Source organism: Myotis yumanensis, unplaced genomic scaffold (assembly GCF_028538775.1).
Source record: "Myotis yumanensis isolate MYYU_CA2020_CCGP unplaced genomic scaffold, mMyoYum1.0.hap1 SCAF_18, whole genome shotgun sequence".
Classification (NCBI taxonomy): Eukaryota; Metazoa; Chordata; class Mammalia; order Chiroptera; family Vespertilionidae; genus Myotis; species Myotis yumanensis.
The window spans coordinates 7886899-7906771 of record NW_027223769.1 but is presented as its reverse complement, the minus strand read 5'-3'; the positions used below and the strand labels follow the sequence as shown (position 1 = coordinate 7906771).

Sequence of the window (19873 nt, the reverse complement as noted above, 5' to 3'; positions counted from 1 at the left end):
TCCCTCCAGGACCTGGGCTGAGCAACTTTCTTCCACTCCCTCCCCTCACTTCTCCTCACCCCCGTGCCCCTGCAACCCCGGCAGGGTGCAGGTGTCCAACCCAGCCGAAACCCCCTCCTTCGATCCAGGTGTTCCGGCTCCCAGATCCCAATAGGGGTGGGGCGCCCGCCCAAGAGGAAAGCCCTACTCCTCCGTCTTTTGGTCGCGGAGTTTCTTAATGGAAAGAGGGCGGGGCGCGCCGGTGCCTAGGCGAATGAGATCAGACCCAGCCGGGGTCTCAGAGATGCAGCGAGCGGGATTCGCCTGCGTTTCAGAGCGTCGGAGCCAGCGGCTGAGCAGATTTGGGAAACTCCAGGCCAGGGACAAGGGCGCGCCTCGCCTGGGGTGAATGAAGAGTCGGGCTCCAAGAAGGTTCCAGGCTTGAGTGGTGGGAGGTGTGCTGTCCAGGAAGCAGTTGGCAAGGAAGGCAGTGCTACTGCAAGTCTGCTGCATCTTGGGGGACACACACTCAGTATGCTGGTCCCCGCCCTCCTCGTCCTCTTATTCTGCCTCAGAGCGCGTGCAGGTACCTCGAAGGGCGGGGGAGGCGGTAAATATGGGGAGGGTTGCCTGCCAGCTCCCGCTTTTACTGGAGTGAATGGGGCTGAGGGCTGAGACTCCTGGATCTGAGGGAACAGAAGTCTGGGAGCCTGGCTTCTGGGTCTGCGGGAAGAGGGGTTTGGGGACTGAACTCCCGGGTTCTGAATGAGAGAACTCTGAACATGCTATACTCAGCTCTGCTCCCTTCTTCTCCATTCTCCTAGGCCTGTCACCCCACTTCCTGCAACAGCCGGAGGACCTGATGGTCCTGCTAGGGGACGAGGCCCGGCTGCCCTGTGCCCTGGGCACATACTCGGGAGTGGTCCAGTGGACTAAGGATGGGCTGGCTCTAGGGGGTGAGAGGGACCTGCCAGGTGAGGCTGTTCTCAGTGCTCAGGGAGGGGATGGCATCAGCTCCAGGAGATGCTGGGCTTAGGCTGTAACTGAAGGATCTATTTTGACATTTTCAAGTTTGGGAAATTAATGGGCTCAGGTAAACATTTGGGTGTCCTAAAAAATTTTGTTGTTGTTGATAGTCACCTGAGGATACTTTTTCATTGATTTTTAGAAAGTGGAAGGGAGACAGAGAGGGGGAGAGAGAGAGAAACATCAATTGGTCGTCTTTGGAATGGTCCCCTGCTTGGGTGGGGGATCAAACCTGCAACCCAGGTACATGCCCGTGACCAGGAGTTGAACCTGTGACCTTTCGGTCTGACACTCTAACCACGCCAGCCAGGGCTGTCTTGAACTTTCAGTTTATACTTTGGGGATGATCCATGGGGTTTAGAGATTTTAATTTTTATTGTAAAATATTACATAAATACAGAAAAGCATATAAAACATAAGTAGAAGATTTGCCAAGTAACTATAAAGTAGACACTCACGTAACCATTACTCAGGTCCAGAGCCCTTCTTATCCCTTCCCCCTATCATAACTCCCTCCCTCTTTACCCCAGGGGTAGCATCTAATCTGCCTTTTATGGCAATTGTTTTCTGACTTTTTTCTCTCTGAATTTATCACCCCCAAGTTTGAAGTGACTCTGGACTGGGAGAGGGTTAGTGTCTCCCTAGCTCAGCACCCACTTTTGGGATGGGAACAGGAACTCAGAACAGTGGTGTGACTGCCTCTTCCTTGATTCCAGGGTGGTCCAGGTACTGGATATCAGGGGATGCAGCCAGAGGCCAGCACGACCTTCACATTAGGCCTGTGGAACTAGAGGATCAAGCGGCATATGAGTGTCAGGCTACACAGGCAGGCCTCCGCTCTCGACCAGCCCAGTTGCATGTGCTGGGTGAGGGTCCAGCCCACTCATCTCCCCAGGGGTGCCCAGAGGGATAGCCAGTCCTAGCTGGGAGTATCAGAGTCCAGGGAGCACAGAGGAGTGGTCAAATAGAGCTGGGAAGATCAGGGTCTTTGGGCCCAGAATCCAGCTCTGACCCCAGATCCATCCACAGTGCCCCCAGAAGCCCCTCAGGTGCTGGGCAGCCCCTCTGTGTCTCTGGTTGCTGGGGTTCCTGCAAATCTGACCTGTCGGAGCCGTGGGGATGCCCGCCCTACCCCTGAGCTGCTGTGGTTTCGAGATGAGGTCCAGCTGGATGGGGCTACCTCCTATCAGGTCAGATGCAAGTCTCTGTGCCAGCCCTTGTTTATTCAGGGAAATGTGGGTGTTCACTAAGACTACAGGCTCATCCAGAGAAGAAAAGGGCATGGGAGGGCAGGGGTTAAAGGGTTGGGACCCTTGGTGTATGATTAAGGGTGAGGACTCTAGGTCTGGACTACCTGGCTCAGTCACTTCTTAGTTGATTGATCTTGAGTAAGTAACTAACTTAACCTCTTCTGTCCCTCAGTTTTCTTATCTGTACAATGAGGATAATAGTAGTATGTACCTCATAGGGCAGTGATAGCGAACCTATGACACGCGTGTCAGAGGTGACACGTGAACTCATTTTTTTGGTTGATTTTTCTTTGTTAAATGGCATTTAAATATGTAAAATAAATATCAAAAATATAAATCTTTGTTTTACTATGGTTGCAAATATCAAAAAATTTCTATATGTGACACGACACCAAAGTTAGGGTTTTTCAAAATGCTGACATGCCGAGCTCAAAAGGTTCGCCATCACTGTCATGGGGTAATTGTGAGGATTAAATAAAGCAATACTTCTTCTAAGAGCTTAGAAGAGAGCCTGACACATACTAAGCACTGTATTAGGGGTAGATAAAATCATTATTATTATTCATAACCTCCAGACCCTGCTGAAGAAAGGGACCATCGAGTCCGTGGAGAGCATCTTATCCTTTACCCCTTCCAGCCATGATGATGGAGCCACCTTGGTCTGCCGGGCCCGAAGCCAGGCCCTGCCTGCGGGAAAGGACACAGCTATCACACTGAGCCTGCAGTGTAAGTGCATTGGACGCTGGTCCCTGAGCCTGGAGTCCTTGGTGAAATAGGGGCCTGGGACCTGGACTCCAGGGTATGAGGAAGGAGGGAGCTGTGGATCTGTAGTTCCTGAGGGAATACGGAACTGGAGGCCTGCCTGGACTCCTAGCTCAAAGGGAAGAGGGAACTGGAGATCCACACCACTGGGGTGGAGGGGTTGGGAGTTGGACTCCTAGGTCATCAATGGAGGTCCTTGACCATTGCTGACTATTGGCCCACCTCCACAGACTCCCCAGTGGTGACTCTGTCTGCAGAACCACAGACTGTGCAGGAGGGAGAGAAGGTCACTTTCCTATGCCAGGCCAGGGCCCAGCCTCCTGTGACGGGCTATCGGTGAGGATGATCACCTCTCCCAAGCCCAAAGCACTAGCTTGGAAAGGGGTGGAGCTGGGACATGAGTAGGTGAGCCTGGGGAGCAGAGACAATACTAACAATCCCACTACCTCCACAGGTGGGCAAAAGGGGGCTCCCCAGTGCTGGGGGCCCGAGGACCATTGTTGGAAGTGGTGGCCGACGCCTCATTCCTAACTGCGCCAGTGTCCTGCGAAGTCAGCAACGCCGTGGGTAGTGCCAACCGCAGCACTGCACTGGATGTACAGTGTGAGCCAGGGCAGGACCATGGATGTGGGCAAAGTGGGGCCTGCTGAAATGGGCAGGTGGGGCGGGGGGTGGAGGATTGAGTGGGGCATGGCTGCGATGGGCTGTGGAAGGTGGGTGGGGGGGACATAAAATGTAGGCAGAGTTTGACTGTGCTGGGTCAGTGCCAAATTGGAGCAGGGGCAGGGGCAGGGCAGGTCAAGGCATGTAACCAGGGTTGTGGACCAGGGGCCTATACTTGCGCCCTTGAGGTTGCCATTTCTTTCTTTTTCCTTTCTTTCTTCCTTTCTTCCTTCCTTTCTTTCTTTCTTTCTTTCTTCTCTTAATAATAATTCTTTTTTTCTTTAAATATATTTTAATTGACTTCAGAGAGGAAGGGAGAGGGAGAGAGAGAGAGAAAGATAGAACCATTAATGATGAGAGATAATCATCAATTGGCTGCCTCCTGCATGCCCCCCACTGGGATCGAGCCCACAGCCTGGGCACGTGCTCTGACCTGGAATCGAACTGTGACCTCCTAGTCCGTAGGTCGACGCTCAAACACTGAACCACGCAGGGCTGGCCAGGTTGCCAAATCTGAGTGGCTGACCCCAGGTCAGAAGTTGCAGCCCTCCCGGTCATGTGACCTTATCTTTCCTCTAGTCGGGCCGATTCTACAGGCAAAGCCGGAGCCTATGTCTGTAGACCAGGGGGAAGAAGCTTACTTTAGCTGTGCCTGGCACGGGAACCCGCTCCCACGGGTGACCTGGACCCGCCATGGGGGTGCACAGGTAAGGCCGTGTCTGGGGCTAGTGCTGCTGGCAGGCAGTGGACGGAGCTTCCTCCCAAGGTTCTGCCCCTGATGCCCCTTCATACCCCAGGTGCTGGGCTACGGGCCCACGCTGCGTCTTCCCTCGGTGGGGCCAGAGGATGCAGGCGACTATGTGTGCAGGGCCGAGGCAGGGCTCTCCGGCCTGGGGGGCGGCGCTGCAGAGGCTAGGCTGACTGTGAACGGTGAGAAAACGGTGCTTCCTAAAGGACTGGGATGGGCAGAGCGGACGAAGTGGGTGTGGCCTCCAGAGTGAAAGCTCGATAGAGGCGGGCCTGGGGTCCCAGTGGGATGTGGTGAAGGCGAGTCTCCGCGGGGCTTGGAGTTTGTTGAGGGGCGTGGCCTGGTTGGCTGGGGTTGGAGTGCCTGGCCTGGCCTTACCGAAACAGACTTTGGTTGGGAGGGTGGGGCCTCTCCTCTGATTGAACCACAATCTCCAAACAAGCTCCCCCAGTAGTGACCGCCCTGCATTCATCGACTGCCTTTCTGAGGGGCCCCGCCCGCCTCCAGTGTCTAGTCTTCGCCTCCCCCGCCCCAGAAGCCGTGGTAAGGAAATGTCCTTGCTTTCATGACCCACTGAGCTATGACCCACCCAGCCAGACTCCCACAACTGCATGACTACCTCTGACTCTCCCAACACCCTGGCTGTTTCCCTCCCTCCTCCCCAGTCTCCTCTGATCTCCTTTTGTGTCCCAAGGTCTGGTCTTGGGATGAGGGCTTCCTGGAGAAGGGTTCCCGGGGTCGGTTCCTGGTGGAGACGTTCCCAGCCCCGGAGGGCCGAGTTGGACAGGGTCCAGGCCTGATTTCTGTGCTACACATTTCGGGAACCCAGGAGTCTGACTTTAGCCGGGGCTTCAACTGCAGTGCTCGTAACCGGTTGGGTGAGGGAGATACCTGGATCAGCCTGGGCCGTAGAGGTGAGACCTGAAGCCTGAAGACCCCAACCCCCAAAGGCGACAATTCACAAACCGAGGACCTCCAAATGCAAAGACCCCTAAACCTTGAGAGCCTCAAAACTATAAGTCCTTTGAATCCTGAGACACCCCCAAAATAAATTACCTCAAATACAGAATCCTAAATGGAGACACCCCTCATATTCTGGTGCCCCCAAAATGGGAATCTCCAAAGTTAAAATCCCTCAAATTCTAAGACTCCCTAAAGCCAGGGAGTTTACTTGTGAAACCCCAATTTCATAAGCCCTTAACCCCAGGGTATTATAAATCTTGGGTATCTCCAAATCTGGCAACTTTTGAACCCAGAGACCCCAACCCAAGCCCTAGTCCTGTTCCCCAGTTCCTCCTCAGACCACCCCTCTTCTCCTTGCAGATGTGCTGCCTACTATGCGGATTGTGGCTGGGGTGGCCTCCTTGGCCACGACTCTCATTATAGTCATCACTGGGGTGGCCCTCTGCTGCTGGTGCCAAGGCAAGGGTTAGTACCGGAGCTCTACTCCAACCCCCTCAACCCCTCCCCTCCCCCTCCCCCCCCCCCCCCCCCCCGCCTTGCCAAACACACACACACACACACACACACACACACACTTGCCCTGCTCACTGACAGGTCCTCAAATACAGAATCCTAAAAGCCTGGCCTTGGGACCTGGCCCCAGTGCTGCCTCTCTAGCCCCTGGTGGAAATTGGTTCGCCTTCAGGCCCTGGTTCCTTCCTGAAGCCCTAACTCCACTTCCTCAAGGTCAATTACTACTTGCCCTCCCAGACCAGGGCTCTCAGTGGTTTCTAACCTTCTAACCTAATCTTCCCAGTCCTCTCTCTTCCTGCTCATTGGTCTCCACAAACTGTGACCCTACCCCACTGCTTATCTCTGCCTCCATCCTCCCACCCTCACCCACTGTCCTTGGCCTCAGCCTCTTTCTGCAAGCAAAAGAACCGGGTTCGCATTCCAGGCAGCAGCCATGGTTCCAGTTTGCGGGGCCCGGAGGAAGAGGAGACAGGCAGCAGTGAGGACCAGGTAGGAAGCCAGGGTCCCCAGACCTAATTGTACCTCTAGACCCAAATTGTAACCTAGTCCTAACTGGGCCCCTAAACTCAAATTGGTCCCTAGTCCCAACATTGACCCCAGATCCAAATGTCCCCCAGATTCAAATATGCCCCTGACCAAGTTATTCCCTAGATTCAATATGTCCCCAGGGCCCTTTGTTTTCCTGAGCCTAGAGTCTAGACCCCGGCTCAGGTAGGAGGATCCTGTGGCCACTCCCTCTCACTAAGCACCCTACTCCAGGGCCCCATCATGCACATGGACAGCAGTGACCTGGTTCTGGATGAAGAGGGGGCTCTGGAGACTAAGGTGAATGTTGGAAGGGAAAGGACTCCCTTTTCTGTGTCTCCAACGATTTCACTACTTCTGTCCCTTCCTTTTTTATTCTGTTGCCCACAGAGCAGGGATCTAGCCCCCTCTGTCCTCTTTCTCATGCCTCCTGGGCTGTCTCACCCACCTCCACATTCTCCGTTTGCTATCTGCTATCTCTGCCCACATATGTGTCCTAGCTCCAGATCAGGGTTCCCTCTGTCTGTGCTTTCCCTATCATACTCATGTTTCAGGCCTCCTGGTTGCCTCACCTTGGTTGCCTCCCTAGGCCCCTTTCACTTACCAGGTCCCACACTTGCCTCACATCTCCCCAGACTTGCCCCACCTTTAGGGTCCCTTTTCTTTCTCCTCTGTACCTGGCAAATGCCATTCCGCTATTCTCTTGGCCTAAACCCCTCCTAACTTCCTTCCCATACCTACCTAATTCTCTCCTTCAATTCCTCTAGTCTCAATTCATACATTTCTGGTTCTACAAAACCTTTCCTTCCTTCCTTCCTTCCTTCCTTCCTTCCTTCCTTCCTTCCTTCCTTCCTTCCTTCTTTCCTTCCTTCCCTCCTCCCCTCCTAGCTCTGATCATTCTGTCCATGTTTCGCCTCTCACAGCCAGGACCACTCTGATCTGGGCTTCTCCATCACAGCCTGATCTCTGTGCTGAAGGTTCCCCCATCACAACCCCAATCATTTTGCCTGTGCTTCTCCATAAAGTCCCATCATCACAGTCCCAGCCACTCTGCCTTACTTCCCCCAGAACAGTGCTGACTCCTTTGGGCTCTGTCTGGTTATCTGTCACTTCTCCTTTGACCTAGTATCTCCATGAGGACAGGGCCAGGTCTATCCAGCAGCTGCACAGGGCATGACATAAAATCAAAGCCATGGGGCTGTTGGGCAGATGTGTGAATAGATATCTTGGTCTCAATCTCTCTCTCTTGCTCCCTCTGCACCTCCTTCCACACCACCATCCCTCAGCAGGCCTATATCCTTCTGTCTCTGTCTCTTTCTGCCCATCTCTTTCTGTTCCTTCCTCTCTTGTCACTGTGTTTGTCTTACTTTGTCTTCCTCCCAGTCTATACATCTGTCTCTCTGTCTCTGCCTGCTGCTCTTTCTATTTTTTGCCTCTCACTAGGTCTGACTCAATCTCCATCAGTGGTCCTCACTCCCCTATACCTTCACATACTCACAAATCTCAAATTTCTCCTCAGGACCCAACCAACGGTTACTACAAGGTCCAAGGAGTCAGTGTGAGCCTGAGCCTTGGCAAAACCCCTGGAGATGGCCTCTTCCTGCCACCCTCTCCCGCCCTTGGACCTCTGGGTACCCCTCCTTTCTATGACTTCAACTCACACCTAGGCATGCCTCCCCCCTGCAAACTGTATAGAGCCCAGGCAGGTTATCTCACCACACCCCATCCTCGAGCTTTTACCAGCTACATCAAACCCACATCCTTTGGACCCCCAGATATGGACCCCAGGACTCCCCCCTTCCCATATGCTTCCTTCCCCACACCCAGCCACTCTCGTCTCCAAACGCATGTGTAGCATCTCTCCAACTCAAAAGTGCTGGGATCTTCAACTTGCCATAACAGATTGTCCTGATTTCTAAAGAACCAGAACAAGTTAGCGAACCTACTCCTCCAAAACTAAACATTGAGGAGAGTGATAGATCATCACTATTGCCTAGGTTATTGATGGACAATTTGCTCGGCCAAAGGGGATGCCCTAAGTGGGAGCAAGATGGCCACTATGTCCACCTATTCCCCTGTATAAAAGAGATTCAAGATGTCAAATGGTCCCTTCACAGAGGAATAGAGATGGGGTGATGGGAGTTAGAGGCAGATGTAGAAGTTGTTTCCAGACGCTGAAGGAAGATATTTCAAGATGACCACTTGCATTGAGAAGAAAGATAACATAGGGAGATTAAGATGGAGCCCTAGCTGGTTTGGCTCAGTGGATAGAGTGTCAGTCTGAAGACTAAAGGGTCCCAGGTTCAGTTTCGGTCAAGGGCACATGCCCGGGTTGCAGGCTTGATCCCCAGTAGGGGATGTGCAGGAGGCAGCCTATCCGTGATTCTCTCTCATTATTAATGTTTCTATCTCTCCCTCTCCCTTCCTCTCTGAAATCAATAAAGATATATTAAAAAAAAGATGGAGGCCTGACCAGGTCCTGTCCTGGCTCTCCGTGAGGCACACTTTGCTTGGCCAACGGAAGTGAAGCCAAGATGGCAGTTCACTCCTTGGGAACCCAAGATAGCCACCATCTTGATCCCTTCCACCTTCCTTAAAGGCCTGGAAGAATTGGGTCCAAGGAGTGAGGACAGGCTGAGATTGTCACTGGAGGGGGTGGGGGTGGGATCTGGGGATGAGAAGATATATGTTTAATTTAAAAAATTAAAATTTGTCTTTAGGATTCTCTTGGCATTAAGGCCCTTCCTCTACCCTAGGCTCTGAAGTGACTCTAGGAGCAAAACCAGGAGCCACACCTAAGCCCCTTGCTACCCGCTTAATGCTTTGGGCTCTTTTAATATACATCTACACAAACATACATGCACAGATGCACATACATGACAAGCCTACTCCACTGGGCTTGGGGAGGACAGGATTCTACACTGTCATTGCAAGAGACAAAGCAGTAAGCCCTGAAGGGGAGGCTGAGAGGGAGAGGCTAGAGGTGGGGAATTAGAAATTCCCTGGTCCTTAGAGCAAAGATTGTCCTGAGGTGCTGAGTACCTGACTTGTGTCATCTTTTAAAAGGGGGCCTGGGAACTTCGTGTCATGGATCCTTGAGCAAGGAATTAAAGTTCCATACAGCTGAGAGCCTTGGGAAGCAGAGCAGAAGGCCTGGGACTCTTGGGTCTTAGGGGGAAAGGGCTGGGGGCTTGGTCTCTGGTTCTGATAGGAAAGGTTCCTGGGGCCCAGACTCCTGAATCTGAGGAAGAAGAGGACCGGGTGGCAACTGCTGTGTTCTTGATTGGGGAAATTTTGGAGGACTACATTCTGGCAACTCAAGAGAAGAAATTTGGTTGGGGTTGGGAGCAGGGTGAGGAGGTGGGTGTTGTCTTCCATGCTGATAATTCCTGGAAGAGAAGGAAGCTGATTTGTGAGTGTCTGAGTCCGAAGAAGGACACAAAATCCATAACCCAGAGCCCATGACCCAGACCTCCGGCTAGATCCTGGCATGGGGTGGAACACCTGGAATCTTAAGGGGGTGGGGGCTTGACGCAGGCTCCCACGTGGCGTTGGGGAGCTGCTCCTGCCTGCGCAGAGCGGGCACGCTATTGTCCTGGCCAGGAAGGCGGGGCCGGCGTGGGGCGGGGCTGGAGGCGCCGGCGCAGCCAAGGGGCGGCGGGAGGAGGTGGCTGTGGCGCTGGGAGCTCCTGTCACCGCTGGGGCCGGGCCGGGCCGGGCTGGGCGGGAGAGCTGGGGACGTGAGGGCGTGAGAGCCCAGACATGGGGCACATAAGCCCCGCCATTCTCGGTCTGGGCCGCCGCCGGGCCCCGCCGCCGCTGCCGCTGTTGCTGCCACTATTGCTGCTGCTTCTGCGCGCGCAGCTCGCCGTCGGGAGCCTGGCCGGTGGGAGCCCCGGCGCGGCGGAGGTGAGGACTGGGGGGTGGGGGAAGGGGCGAGACCCGGCCTCGACCCGACGCGGACGTGTCCAGGGCGGAAAGTGCAGTCTTTCCAGCCAGGTGGACCCCCCCGGGTCCCCTAATGGCGCTAGGCATTCACGAACCCAGGAGTCCAGGCCCCAGCCTCCCGTCTTGTGTCGTCCCAGCCAACCCCCGCCCCCAGCATAGGAACTGACTTTCCCAGAGCTCCTGGTCCCAGAAATCCAGCCCCTCAGATCCTCTCGACCTAAGTGACTCAGCCCCAGCCCCTGCCCACCTGAACATATGACCCACCAAGCAATAAGGCACTTAGATCCAAGAATCTGGGTCCCTTTTCATCCTCTGGGCCCTCCCAGGACCCAGGAGTTTAGGCCTCCAGCCACCGCTCTCCAGCCCTCAAAGGTTGGTGTCCAGGCCTGCAGCGTCTGAAGCCAGGCCTTGTCTTCATCTTTGCACCCAAGAATAGGAGCCTGAGCTAGGGATGGAGGGAGGAGGGGCCAGAACGTCTGGGTTCTGACCTCCTCCCCAGCGATTCAGGTTTAACCCCTTCCGTCTCTAGTGCGGCTGCGCCGGGGTGGGCGTGAGTTTGACTCAGCCACCTCCAAGGCGCGAGAATCCTGGGGGACCCGGGTCGCCATAGCAACAGGAGAGCTGGGGCGCCCCGCCCAGTAGTAACTGTATCCCGGGAAACGGTACCTCTACCGAGGCGGGTGCTCGGTGCTTGGTGAAGGGGCTGGTTCTGGGGTCTAAACATCTGAGTCCTAGAAAGCAAAGGACCCAGGGACCAGCGTGCCGACGTCCCCCGGCCCTCACTGACCCCTTCGCCCACACACCCAGGCCCGGGGGTCCGCTCAGGTGGCTGGACTATGCGGGCGCCCAGCCCTTCATCGGGACCTGCGCACGGGCCGCTGGGAACCAGACGCACAGCTGTCGCGGCGCTGTCTCCGGGACCCGCAGCGCGCGCTGGAGTACTGCCGACAGGTGGGCGCGCCGCCGCGAGGGGCGAAGGCGGCCAGCGAGGGGCGCGGTCTAGCCAGACTGGTGTGGGTTTTTGTTGTTGTTGTTTGTTTGTTTGTTTGTTTGTTTCCCAGCCAGACTCCTAAGGCCAGGAGACCAGGGATCTAAGAAGGCTAGGCAGCCAGGGGGCGTGGCCAGAGGCGAAGTTAGATAGGGCGGGACCTGTTTTTAAGAAAAGGTCACAAAACAAAAAAGAAAAGAGAGAAACTAGGTCAGGAAAGAGGAGAACCGTGCAAAGTCCGGCTAAGGAAGGTGACCCAGTGAAGTGGTGGGCTCCTTAAAGAGCAGGTGTATAGGGAGGCGTGGCCAAAGGAGAGGGTAGTCTGACAAAAAGTCCCTAGAGACCTAGAAGATAGGAAAAGGGGTGGAGCCCAATTAAAAAGTGGAAAGCTAGTAGGCGTGGCTATGAAAAGTTAGGGCTATTACAAAGAGAAGGGACACTGAGAAGTCTAACGGGGAAAGAGCGAGGCTTAAAGGTTGGTGGAATCTACGGAGAGATTAACCTGATTGGGGAAAGGCGGCAATGTGACCAGAAGAGAGGTGGGCGTAGAAAAATTGAGTTTGTGGCTATATGGAGAGACCTTTGAAAAGGAACTGGCCAGGTAAAGGGGAGAGGCCTAAGGATAGCGGGGTGCGGGGAAGAGAGAGGGAGGGGTAAGGGGGAGTTACTAGGGGCGTGGCCAATGGGCCTACGGGACTTAGATATCTAAGACGGATTTTATGAAGAAGCAGGGCCTAAGGAGAAGAATGCCTTATTAACACTGGAGTCTTGAAAAGGGACATGGCCAGAAGAGAAGCGTGACTGGTTGGGTTCTAACAGTGGGTTGATTGCCCCACCCGGTGCCCACAGATGTACCCGGAGCTGCAGATTGCACGTGTGGAACAGGCGGCGCAGGCCATCCCCATGGAGCGCTGGTGCGGAGGTGCCCAGGGTGGCCGCTGTACCCACCCTCACCACCAGGTTGTGCCTTTCCGCTGCCTGCGTGAGTCATAGGCTGGGGGAGGGAAATGGAGGTGGGAGTCTGAGGGGGAGATCCTGGGCCCTGGTCTCAAGGGTCATATTAGAGAACTAGATGCTTGAGTCCTGAGGGGGGTAGAGAAGCCTCTGAGGATAATAAACCTGGATTCTGAGGGGGGTAAGGCTAGTGGCTATGAGAGGATCTCACTCTGGTGCCCCTATTCCCCAGCGGGTGAATTCGTGAGTGAGGCCCTGCTGGTGCCCGAAGGCTGCCGGTTCTTGCATCAGGAGCGCATGGACCAGTGTGAGAGTTCAACCCAGAGGCATCAGGAAGCACAGGAGGTCAGGACCCTGGCACATTCATCCTCACACCCAGAACACCCCCCTCCTGCAGAACCCAAGAGTCTGGGCCTCTGCCCCCTCTTCCCATCAGGACAGAACCAGTAATTCAGGCTCCCAGCCCCATCAGCCTCCATCACTCAGGCATCCAGGCCCCCCTCGTTTACCCTCTCCTACCCCACAATCCTGGTATCTGGACCCACTCTTCCTACAGGCTTGCAGCTCCCAGGGCCTCATCCTGCATGGCTCGGGCATGCTTTTGCCCTGTGGCATGGATCGGTTCCGAGGTGTGGAGTATGTGTGCTGCCCCCCTCCAGTGACCCCTGACCCATCTAGGACAGAAGTTGGGTGAGTGAGAGGGAATCTTCCCTGCCCATCCCAAGGCTTCTTGAGGCAGGAGTTGGAAGCCTGGGGCCTGGACCCAGGTTCTTATTGCCTTGTGTCTTCTGCTCCCTCAGCGACTCCTCCACCAGGTCCTGGCCCCCGGGGAGCAGAATAGAGGGGGATGAGGATGAGAAAGAGGAGGAATCCTTCCTACAGCCAGTAGACGATTACTTTGTGGAGCCCCTACAGGCTGAAGAGGAAGAAGAGGAGGAAAGAGTCCCACCTTCAAGCTCCCATCTTCCTGCAGGGGTCAGCAAAGGTGAGGCCATTTCTGAAGGGAGGCTGATTTGGGGAGTCTTGGTGTAGGAACATCTTTGGGAGGGACCAATAGGAGAGGGGTCTGCTTGGAAGGAATGGAAGGGATGAGAGCAGTTTTGGATAAAGTAGAGGTGGAAGGCCTGGCCTGTGAAGAATGTAAAGGGTGGTTGGAGGTACCCGGAAGTGAAGGAGCCATTGGTAAATCTAAGGGTTATTTTGGGTTAGAGGATGGTGTAATGGATTCCTAAACTTTGCAAGAACGTTCAGAACTGTTGCCTAGTTCTGAACTACATTTCCCATGATGCTAGGCAGAAGCTATGGCTAAAGTGGACACATGGTGGTTTCCAGTGCACTCTAGGAAATGTAGTTCTCTGGGTAGAAAAGGTGATCTGGAGATGGGGTTCAGGCTGACCATCTGATTCCTGGCATTACAGTGACTTCCACCCCGAGGCCCACAGATGGTGTGGATGTGTACTTTGGCATGCCTGGAGAGATCAGTGAGCACGAGGGTTTCCTACGGGCCAAGATGGACCTGGAGGAGCGAAGGATGCGCCAGATTAATGAGGTAATGATAGTGGGGGTCCCTGGATCACCCATAACATAGAGCTTCATAAATATAAGGAAATTTCTTGAGGACAAGTTGGGACTATTTCCAAAAGCTCCCCATGCCCCTGTCAATTCCTAGTCCTCAGTGCCACCCCTAAAATGACCAGGGATCCCTAACCCATAGAATCCCATTGAGATGCCAACAGATTCTAAGGAAACTCTGGGGGATGGTACTCTTCCACCTTAAATTTCTTCTGAGTCTTCTCTGTTGGGAACCCAAGAACCAATGGGACTTAAGGGATCTATCTAGAGCCTCCAAAGTCTTGAAGAAGGATTGGGGAACTCACTGGGTGGAGCAGGGTGGATTATATAATCCTGAAGTTCCCCTGCTCCCAGGTGATGCGTGAATGGGCCATGGCGGACAACCAGTCCAAGAATCTGCCTAAAGCTGACAGACAGGCCCTAAATGAGGTAGGACAACTTCCAGTGGGGCACATCCAGTCTCAGCCTGGCTTAGGCCTTGTCCCACCAGCCTCATCCAGTTCCACCCCTTCCTGCTTATATCAGCCTCTCTTTGCCCCACCCCTACATTTAGCTCCGCCCCTCTTGGCCTATGTTGGGCCTGACATTGTTCTTCTCTGATTTGCCATGTTTTGCCCTGTTTTAACCTGTCTTATCTCTGAGGACTGGCTCTGGAGTCCTCTCCCATGCTGACCCCTCAGGTCCAGCAGATCCTCTCAGCCTCTTTGATGCATTCCTGTCCCTGTTAGGCCATGCCCCCTGACTTTGGTCCTACCCCTCTAATCTCATTTTTACTCAATCCCTCCTCAGTAGGCCAGCCTCATGTTCTCCATCCCACCTCTTCCAACTTCACCTTGGTACAGACCTACTTCCTATAGTCCCCACTCAGGTTAGCTCTATTCCTTGACTCTTGCTCCCTTACCCACCTTAGTCTCATTTAGGCACAGTCTGTCTTTAGTTTGCCCTACCCAGGCCTAGAGCTCTACCTTTATTAAAATACTTGCTCCCTTTGATCTTAACATAGGCCAACTCTGTTCCTAGATTGTTCATTCCCAGTAGTTTACACCTCCAGCTTGGCTCCCAGTAGGCCTAGTCCTACCCTATATCCCCACCCTTTCCAGTCAGTGTCCTGTGATCTAGTCCCAACCCCAGGTTGACTCTGCCCAGACCTAGATCCACTGCACCCACCCTGCTTGGCCCTATAGCCCTGCCTTTCCAGAATGCCACTGACCTAGGCTTTCACCCATATTTACCTCTGCTGATCTTGTGTCCACCCCTTTGATAGCACTTTCAGTCCATTCTGCAGACCCTGGAGGAACAGGTGTCTGGTGAGCGACAGCGCCTGGTGGAGACCCATGCCACCCGAGTCATCGCCCTAATCAACGACCAACGCCGGGCTGCCTTGGAAGGTTTCCTGGCAGCACTGCAGGGAGATCCGCCTCAGGTGTGGGAGCTGTGGGGGCAGAGGGCAGAGGATGGAAAGGGCTGGGGCAGGCCTAGGCAGCCTTCATCCCTTCCACAGCCAGAGCGTGTCCTGCTGGCCCTGCGGCGCTATCTGCGTGCCGAGCAGAAGGAGCAAAGGCACACACTGCGACACTACCAGCATGTGGCTGCCGTGGAGCCTGAGAAGGCCCAGCAGATGAGCTTCCAGGTGCTCAGATTCTTCTCACTCTCTAATACCCTGCTATCCCTGAGACCCATACCTCAGGCTTTTTCTTGTCCCTCAGGCCCTCTTTCTGTCTCTTGGGCCACCTTCTATCCTGGAACCCCTCTTTTGTGCCTTGGAACCTTTTCCGGTCCCTTGGATCCTGTATCTTTGACACCCTTCTTGTCCCTTGGATTTCCTCTTCCTTTCCCAGAATCCCCTTCCTGTGCCTTGAACCCTGTTCTTGTCCTTCTATTCTTCTTTCTCCCTAACCCTACTTGTTTTCCCTGGAACCCCTGTTCTGTGCCTTCAGATCCTAAGTTCTGTTTCTTGGATGTTCTCTTCCTGCTCTTGAACTCCAAGACTTGCCCTTGAACCACATCATTTCCATATGATACTCCAATGCTACTTCCTTTTCTGCACCTCCCTCAAACCTCACTTTCTATTTCTCAGATCCTACTTTCTGCCCCTCCAACCCACTTGCCTCCATTTCCTATCTTCTATACCACATTCCTTGTTTCCTATACTTACCATTGTCTCCTGTGCCCCACTTTTCCTAGCAATTACTCCTTTCCCTTCCACCTTAGTTCTTTTTCCAAGCCTCTCACTTCCTGTCTTCTATACATCTTTTCATTTTCTTTGTATTCTGCTTCTCCTCCTTCAATTCCTTCTTCTTATGGCCCATTCCTGGCCCTTGTACGCTACTTCTGTATATTGTATGTACTACTTTTCCCTTGAATTCTATTGCTTTTCCTTCACCCTACCTCAGTTTCCCCATTTCTAGCTCACATTTCTCAGTTCATCCTTCATATTCACTCCCCCACAGGTGCAGACCCACCTTCAAGTAATTGAGGAAAGGATGAATCAGAGCCTGGGGCTGCTTGATAGGAACCCCCATCTGGCTCAGGAGCTGCGGCCCCAGATCCGTGAGTACATATGACCCCTGCTTCCCATTCCAGATCTCTAAGGGCAGATCCTGACCCCCAATCTTTGACACACACACACACACACACACACACACACACACACTTTAGTTATCCCTGTGTAATAAACACCAGAACTTAAATTAACCATCTTTTTTGTTCATGATTCTGCCGTCTGGTCTGGGTTCTACTGGGTGCTTCTTGTTAGTAGTCAAGCATGTAGCTACATTCAGCTAGCAGATCAGCTAGGGGCTGGAACTTTGGCACAACTGGGCCTCTCTACCTCTCCATGTAGGCTCAAAGCCTCTCTTCTCCAGAGAGACCCTCCGTGTTGTCTGTACACATGGTGCCTGGACTTCCTAATGGTGGTTCAGGCTCCCAAACATGAAAGTGGAAGCTGCCAGGTCTTCTAAGACATGGGCCCACATTCTGTTGGTTAAAGCAAGTTACAACCCCAGTCCTGATCCAAGGGGAAGAGCCTACACAAGAACAGGAATACCAGACAGTGTGACTTATCACAGCCCCCAGATCTATTGTGACTTCCTTTGCAGTCCCACATCTAACGGTAATTTTCCTGCTCTTTAAGCCCGTTGCACCTTCAGCCTCTATCCTCCCTGCCAGGGTTGCCTCCTACCAGCTCCCCTCTTTCCCAGGTCACACTTATGGCAACCCCCAATCACTTTGTATATGGTGTGTGTGTGTGTGTGTGTGTGATGTCCCTATGCTCACAACCTCAACCACCTTTTTATATGTTCCCCTCAGAGGAATTCCTCCACTCTGAACACCTGAGTCCCAGTGAATTGGAAATCCCTGTCCTCGGGAATAGCAGTGAGGACAAGGGTGGGCTGCAGCCTCTGGATTCCAATGATGGTGAGATAACCCAACTATAGATAACCTCAGACTTTGGGAGACAGGCCCTCAACCTAATTTCTAATCTCCCAAGTCTGGGGTTGTCTCAGCTACCACAGTGAGAGGGAGAGAATGGGGAGGAATGTCTAAGGTTCTGTAGAATCTTTGATCCTCCTGCCTTGGACCCTGGGAGGGTATTTCTCCATCCTTTCTTCAGTGAAGCTCTCCCTCTCTTCACTGTCCCCCCTGCCTCCTCTGGCTGCCAACAGACATCCCCATGGCCCTTCCAAAAGGTATCTCACAGAGTAGACCACAGCCACCAGATCCCACTAAGTCTCTGAGCCCAAAATGGAAAAGGGTCCATATATTAGGAACCCCAAACCTCCCGTGGTGGAGTCCGGTACCCCTCTGAACCCCTCCTCAGGGTGGGGGGGGGGGGGCAGCACTACTCTGGACTCTCAGGAATGAGCTAGAACTTGGGGGGTAGGGTCCACAGAACAAGATGCTGCACCCCCTGGGAAAGAGAAGTTGTCCCCCCTGGAACAGTATGAACGGAAGGTAAGTTACCCCTATGGGCTCCTGAGGGAGGCCTGGGGGTGGGGCCTAGACTCAAAGGTCTGAAGGAGGAGGGAGCAGGGGGTTGGATTCCTTAACTAAGGGAAGAGGTAATTGAGGACACGGACTTGGGATTCTAGGGAAGTAGAAGGCTGGGAGATGCCCTCTCTGGCACTAGGGGAAGAGGAGGCTGGGGCCTATATGCCTGGGTCCCTAACACCTCCTGCTCCCCCAGGTGAATGTGTCTGTTCCAAGGGGTTTTCCTTCCCACTCATCGGAGATTCAGAGAGATGAGCTGGTAAGAGGAGGAATATTTTGGGTACCTAGGGGGGAAAGGTCAGAGGCCAGTGGCTACCAGGGGTGGGCAAACTTTTTGACTCGAGGGCCACAGTGGGTTCTTAAACTGGACCGGAGGCCGGAACAAAAGCATGGATGGAGTGTTTGTGTGAACTAATATAAATTCAAAGTAAACATCATTACATGAAAGGGTACGGTCTTTTTTTTTTTTTTTAGTTTTATTCATTTCAAACGGGCCGGATCCAGCCCGCGGGCCGTAGTTTGCCCACGGCTGAGCTAGGCTGTGACTTCCAAAGCCACACTGGCCTCTGGTGAGCCTCAAAGATGAGCCCCGCCCCATCTCCTTTCCTACAGGCACCAGCCGGGACAGGAGTGTCTCGAGAGGCCGTGTCTGGTTTGCTGATCATGGGAGCGGGTGGGGGCTCCCTGATCGTCCTCTCCATGCTGCTCTTGCGCAGGAAGAAGCCCTACGGGGCTATCAGCCATGGAGTGGTGGAGGTGAGAGACATAAAGACGTGGTATGGGGAGAAGTTCCAGAGCTTGGGCATGGAGGGGCTGTAAGATCAGGTCACGTCCCAATGCCCCACTCTCCCTCTCCTGCCCTGCTGCAGGTGGACCCCATGCTGACCCTGGAGGAGCAGCAGCTGCGGGAACTGCAGCATCATGGCTATGAGAACCCCACTTACCGCTTTCTGGAGGAACGACCCTGAACCAGCCCCCTTCATCCCTTTGGCTGAACCCAGACCTTTCCTCTTCCTGGAGCCCCAAAACCCTAACTCCCAGACAGGAGAAAGGGTTTTGAAAAAGTTAATTTCATACCCTCGTGAGGGGGATGGAAATTCTTATTTCCCCTTTCCTATTACTAATGCCATTCCTAAGAAATCCCCAGCTATTCCTAGCTGCCTCTCTGCTTAGAACCTCCTCACCTTAATTTATTTTGTAAATTAATTTATTGTTCTTTAAGGTGACCACCAGCTTGGTCCCTGGAGTTCACCCTCCCACGTATTGCCCACTAGCATCCCAATAAAGTTCTCTTCCCCACCAGGCCATCCTGCATCTCTGTGGGGGAATCAGTGAGTAATCATAGCTCTGGACACTGTTGTGAATCCCTACCCAGGGATCTTTAAATCTGGGCCTAGCTCTTTGTGCCCACCCTGGAGCTTTCCTGGGTGCTGAATGGGCTGGGTCCCAGGGTGACCGCTGGAGGCGGGTCTCTGACAAGTATCCCCTGCCTCCTACTCTCTCTCATACACAATCACACACACACAGCCTCCAACCTTAGAGCCTGATGAGGGCCTGGGAATCTTAAACCATTCTTCTCATTTCCAAGTCTTCATGTTTCCTTGGGTAGATAATAGGAATCCTCCTGGGTGTGGGAATTTCAGTCACATATCCCATTAAGGGTTTTGTGGTGTCTGCAAGTGCCTATTTTGTGACATGTTGTAGTTATACCTCTACATATGTTACCTGTCACAAGAGGGTTGCTATGAGGATTGAAAGGGTTAATATAGCCCTAGCCAGTTTGGCTCAGTGGATAGAGCATCAGCCTGTGGACTGAAGGGTCCCGGGTTCGATTCCAGTCAAGGGCATGTACCTTGATTGCAGGCTCCAGGGTGAGTGCAGGAGGCAACCAACCGATGTTTCTCTCACATTGATATTTCTCTCTGTCTTTCCCTCTCTCTTCCTCTCTCTGTAAAAGTCAATGGAAAAATACCCTCGGATGAGGGCTAAAAA

At 53.6% G+C, this 19873-nt stretch overlaps 2 protein-coding genes across 7 annotated transcripts; both read left to right on the top strand.

Annotated features, from left to right (window-relative positions):
* The first annotated feature begins 513 nt into the window (after nt 1-513).
* KIRREL2 (kirre like nephrin family adhesion molecule 2) lies at nt 514-8361 on the top strand. Its single transcript, XM_070397999.1, has 15 exons — nt 514-565; nt 804-953; nt 1722-1871; nt 2035-2195; nt 2831-2981; nt 3248-3353; nt 3472-3620; nt 4260-4387; nt 4478-4610; nt 4871-4971; nt 5123-5342; nt 5752-5856; nt 6290-6393; nt 6664-6729; nt 7949-8361. Exons 1-15 carry the CDS (start codon nt 514-516, stop codon nt 8282-8284), a joined length of 2112 nt encoding a protein of 703 aa, XP_070254100.1. The 3' UTR covers nt 8285-8361.
* Nucleotides 8362-10101: 1740 nt separating this feature from the next.
* APLP1 (amyloid beta precursor like protein 1) lies at nt 10102-19186 on the top strand. 6 transcript variants are annotated; one of them, XM_070397979.1, is made up of 16 exons: nt 10102-10338; nt 11185-11328; nt 12215-12347; nt 12552-12664; nt 12876-13009; nt 13120-13304; nt 13738-13868; nt 14231-14320; nt 15156-15314; nt 15393-15521; nt 16342-16441; nt 17201-17308; nt 17784-17845; nt 18078-18140; nt 18494-18637; nt 18751-19186. In XM_070397979.1, exons 1-16 carry the CDS (start codon nt 10192-10194, stop codon nt 18847-18849), a joined length of 1941 nt encoding a protein of 646 aa, XP_070254080.1. In that variant the 5' UTR covers nt 10102-10191; the 3' UTR covers nt 18850-19186. The 6 variants fall into 6 exon arrangements, with proteins under 6 accessions (XP_070254080.1, XP_070254082.1, XP_070254079.1 ...); XM_070397978.1 differs by having other exon boundaries at nt 10105-10338; nt 17775-17845; XM_070397980.1 differs by having other exon boundaries at nt 10107-10338; nt 14246-14320; nt 17775-17845.
* The last annotated feature ends 687 nt before the right edge of the window (nt 19187-19873 follow it).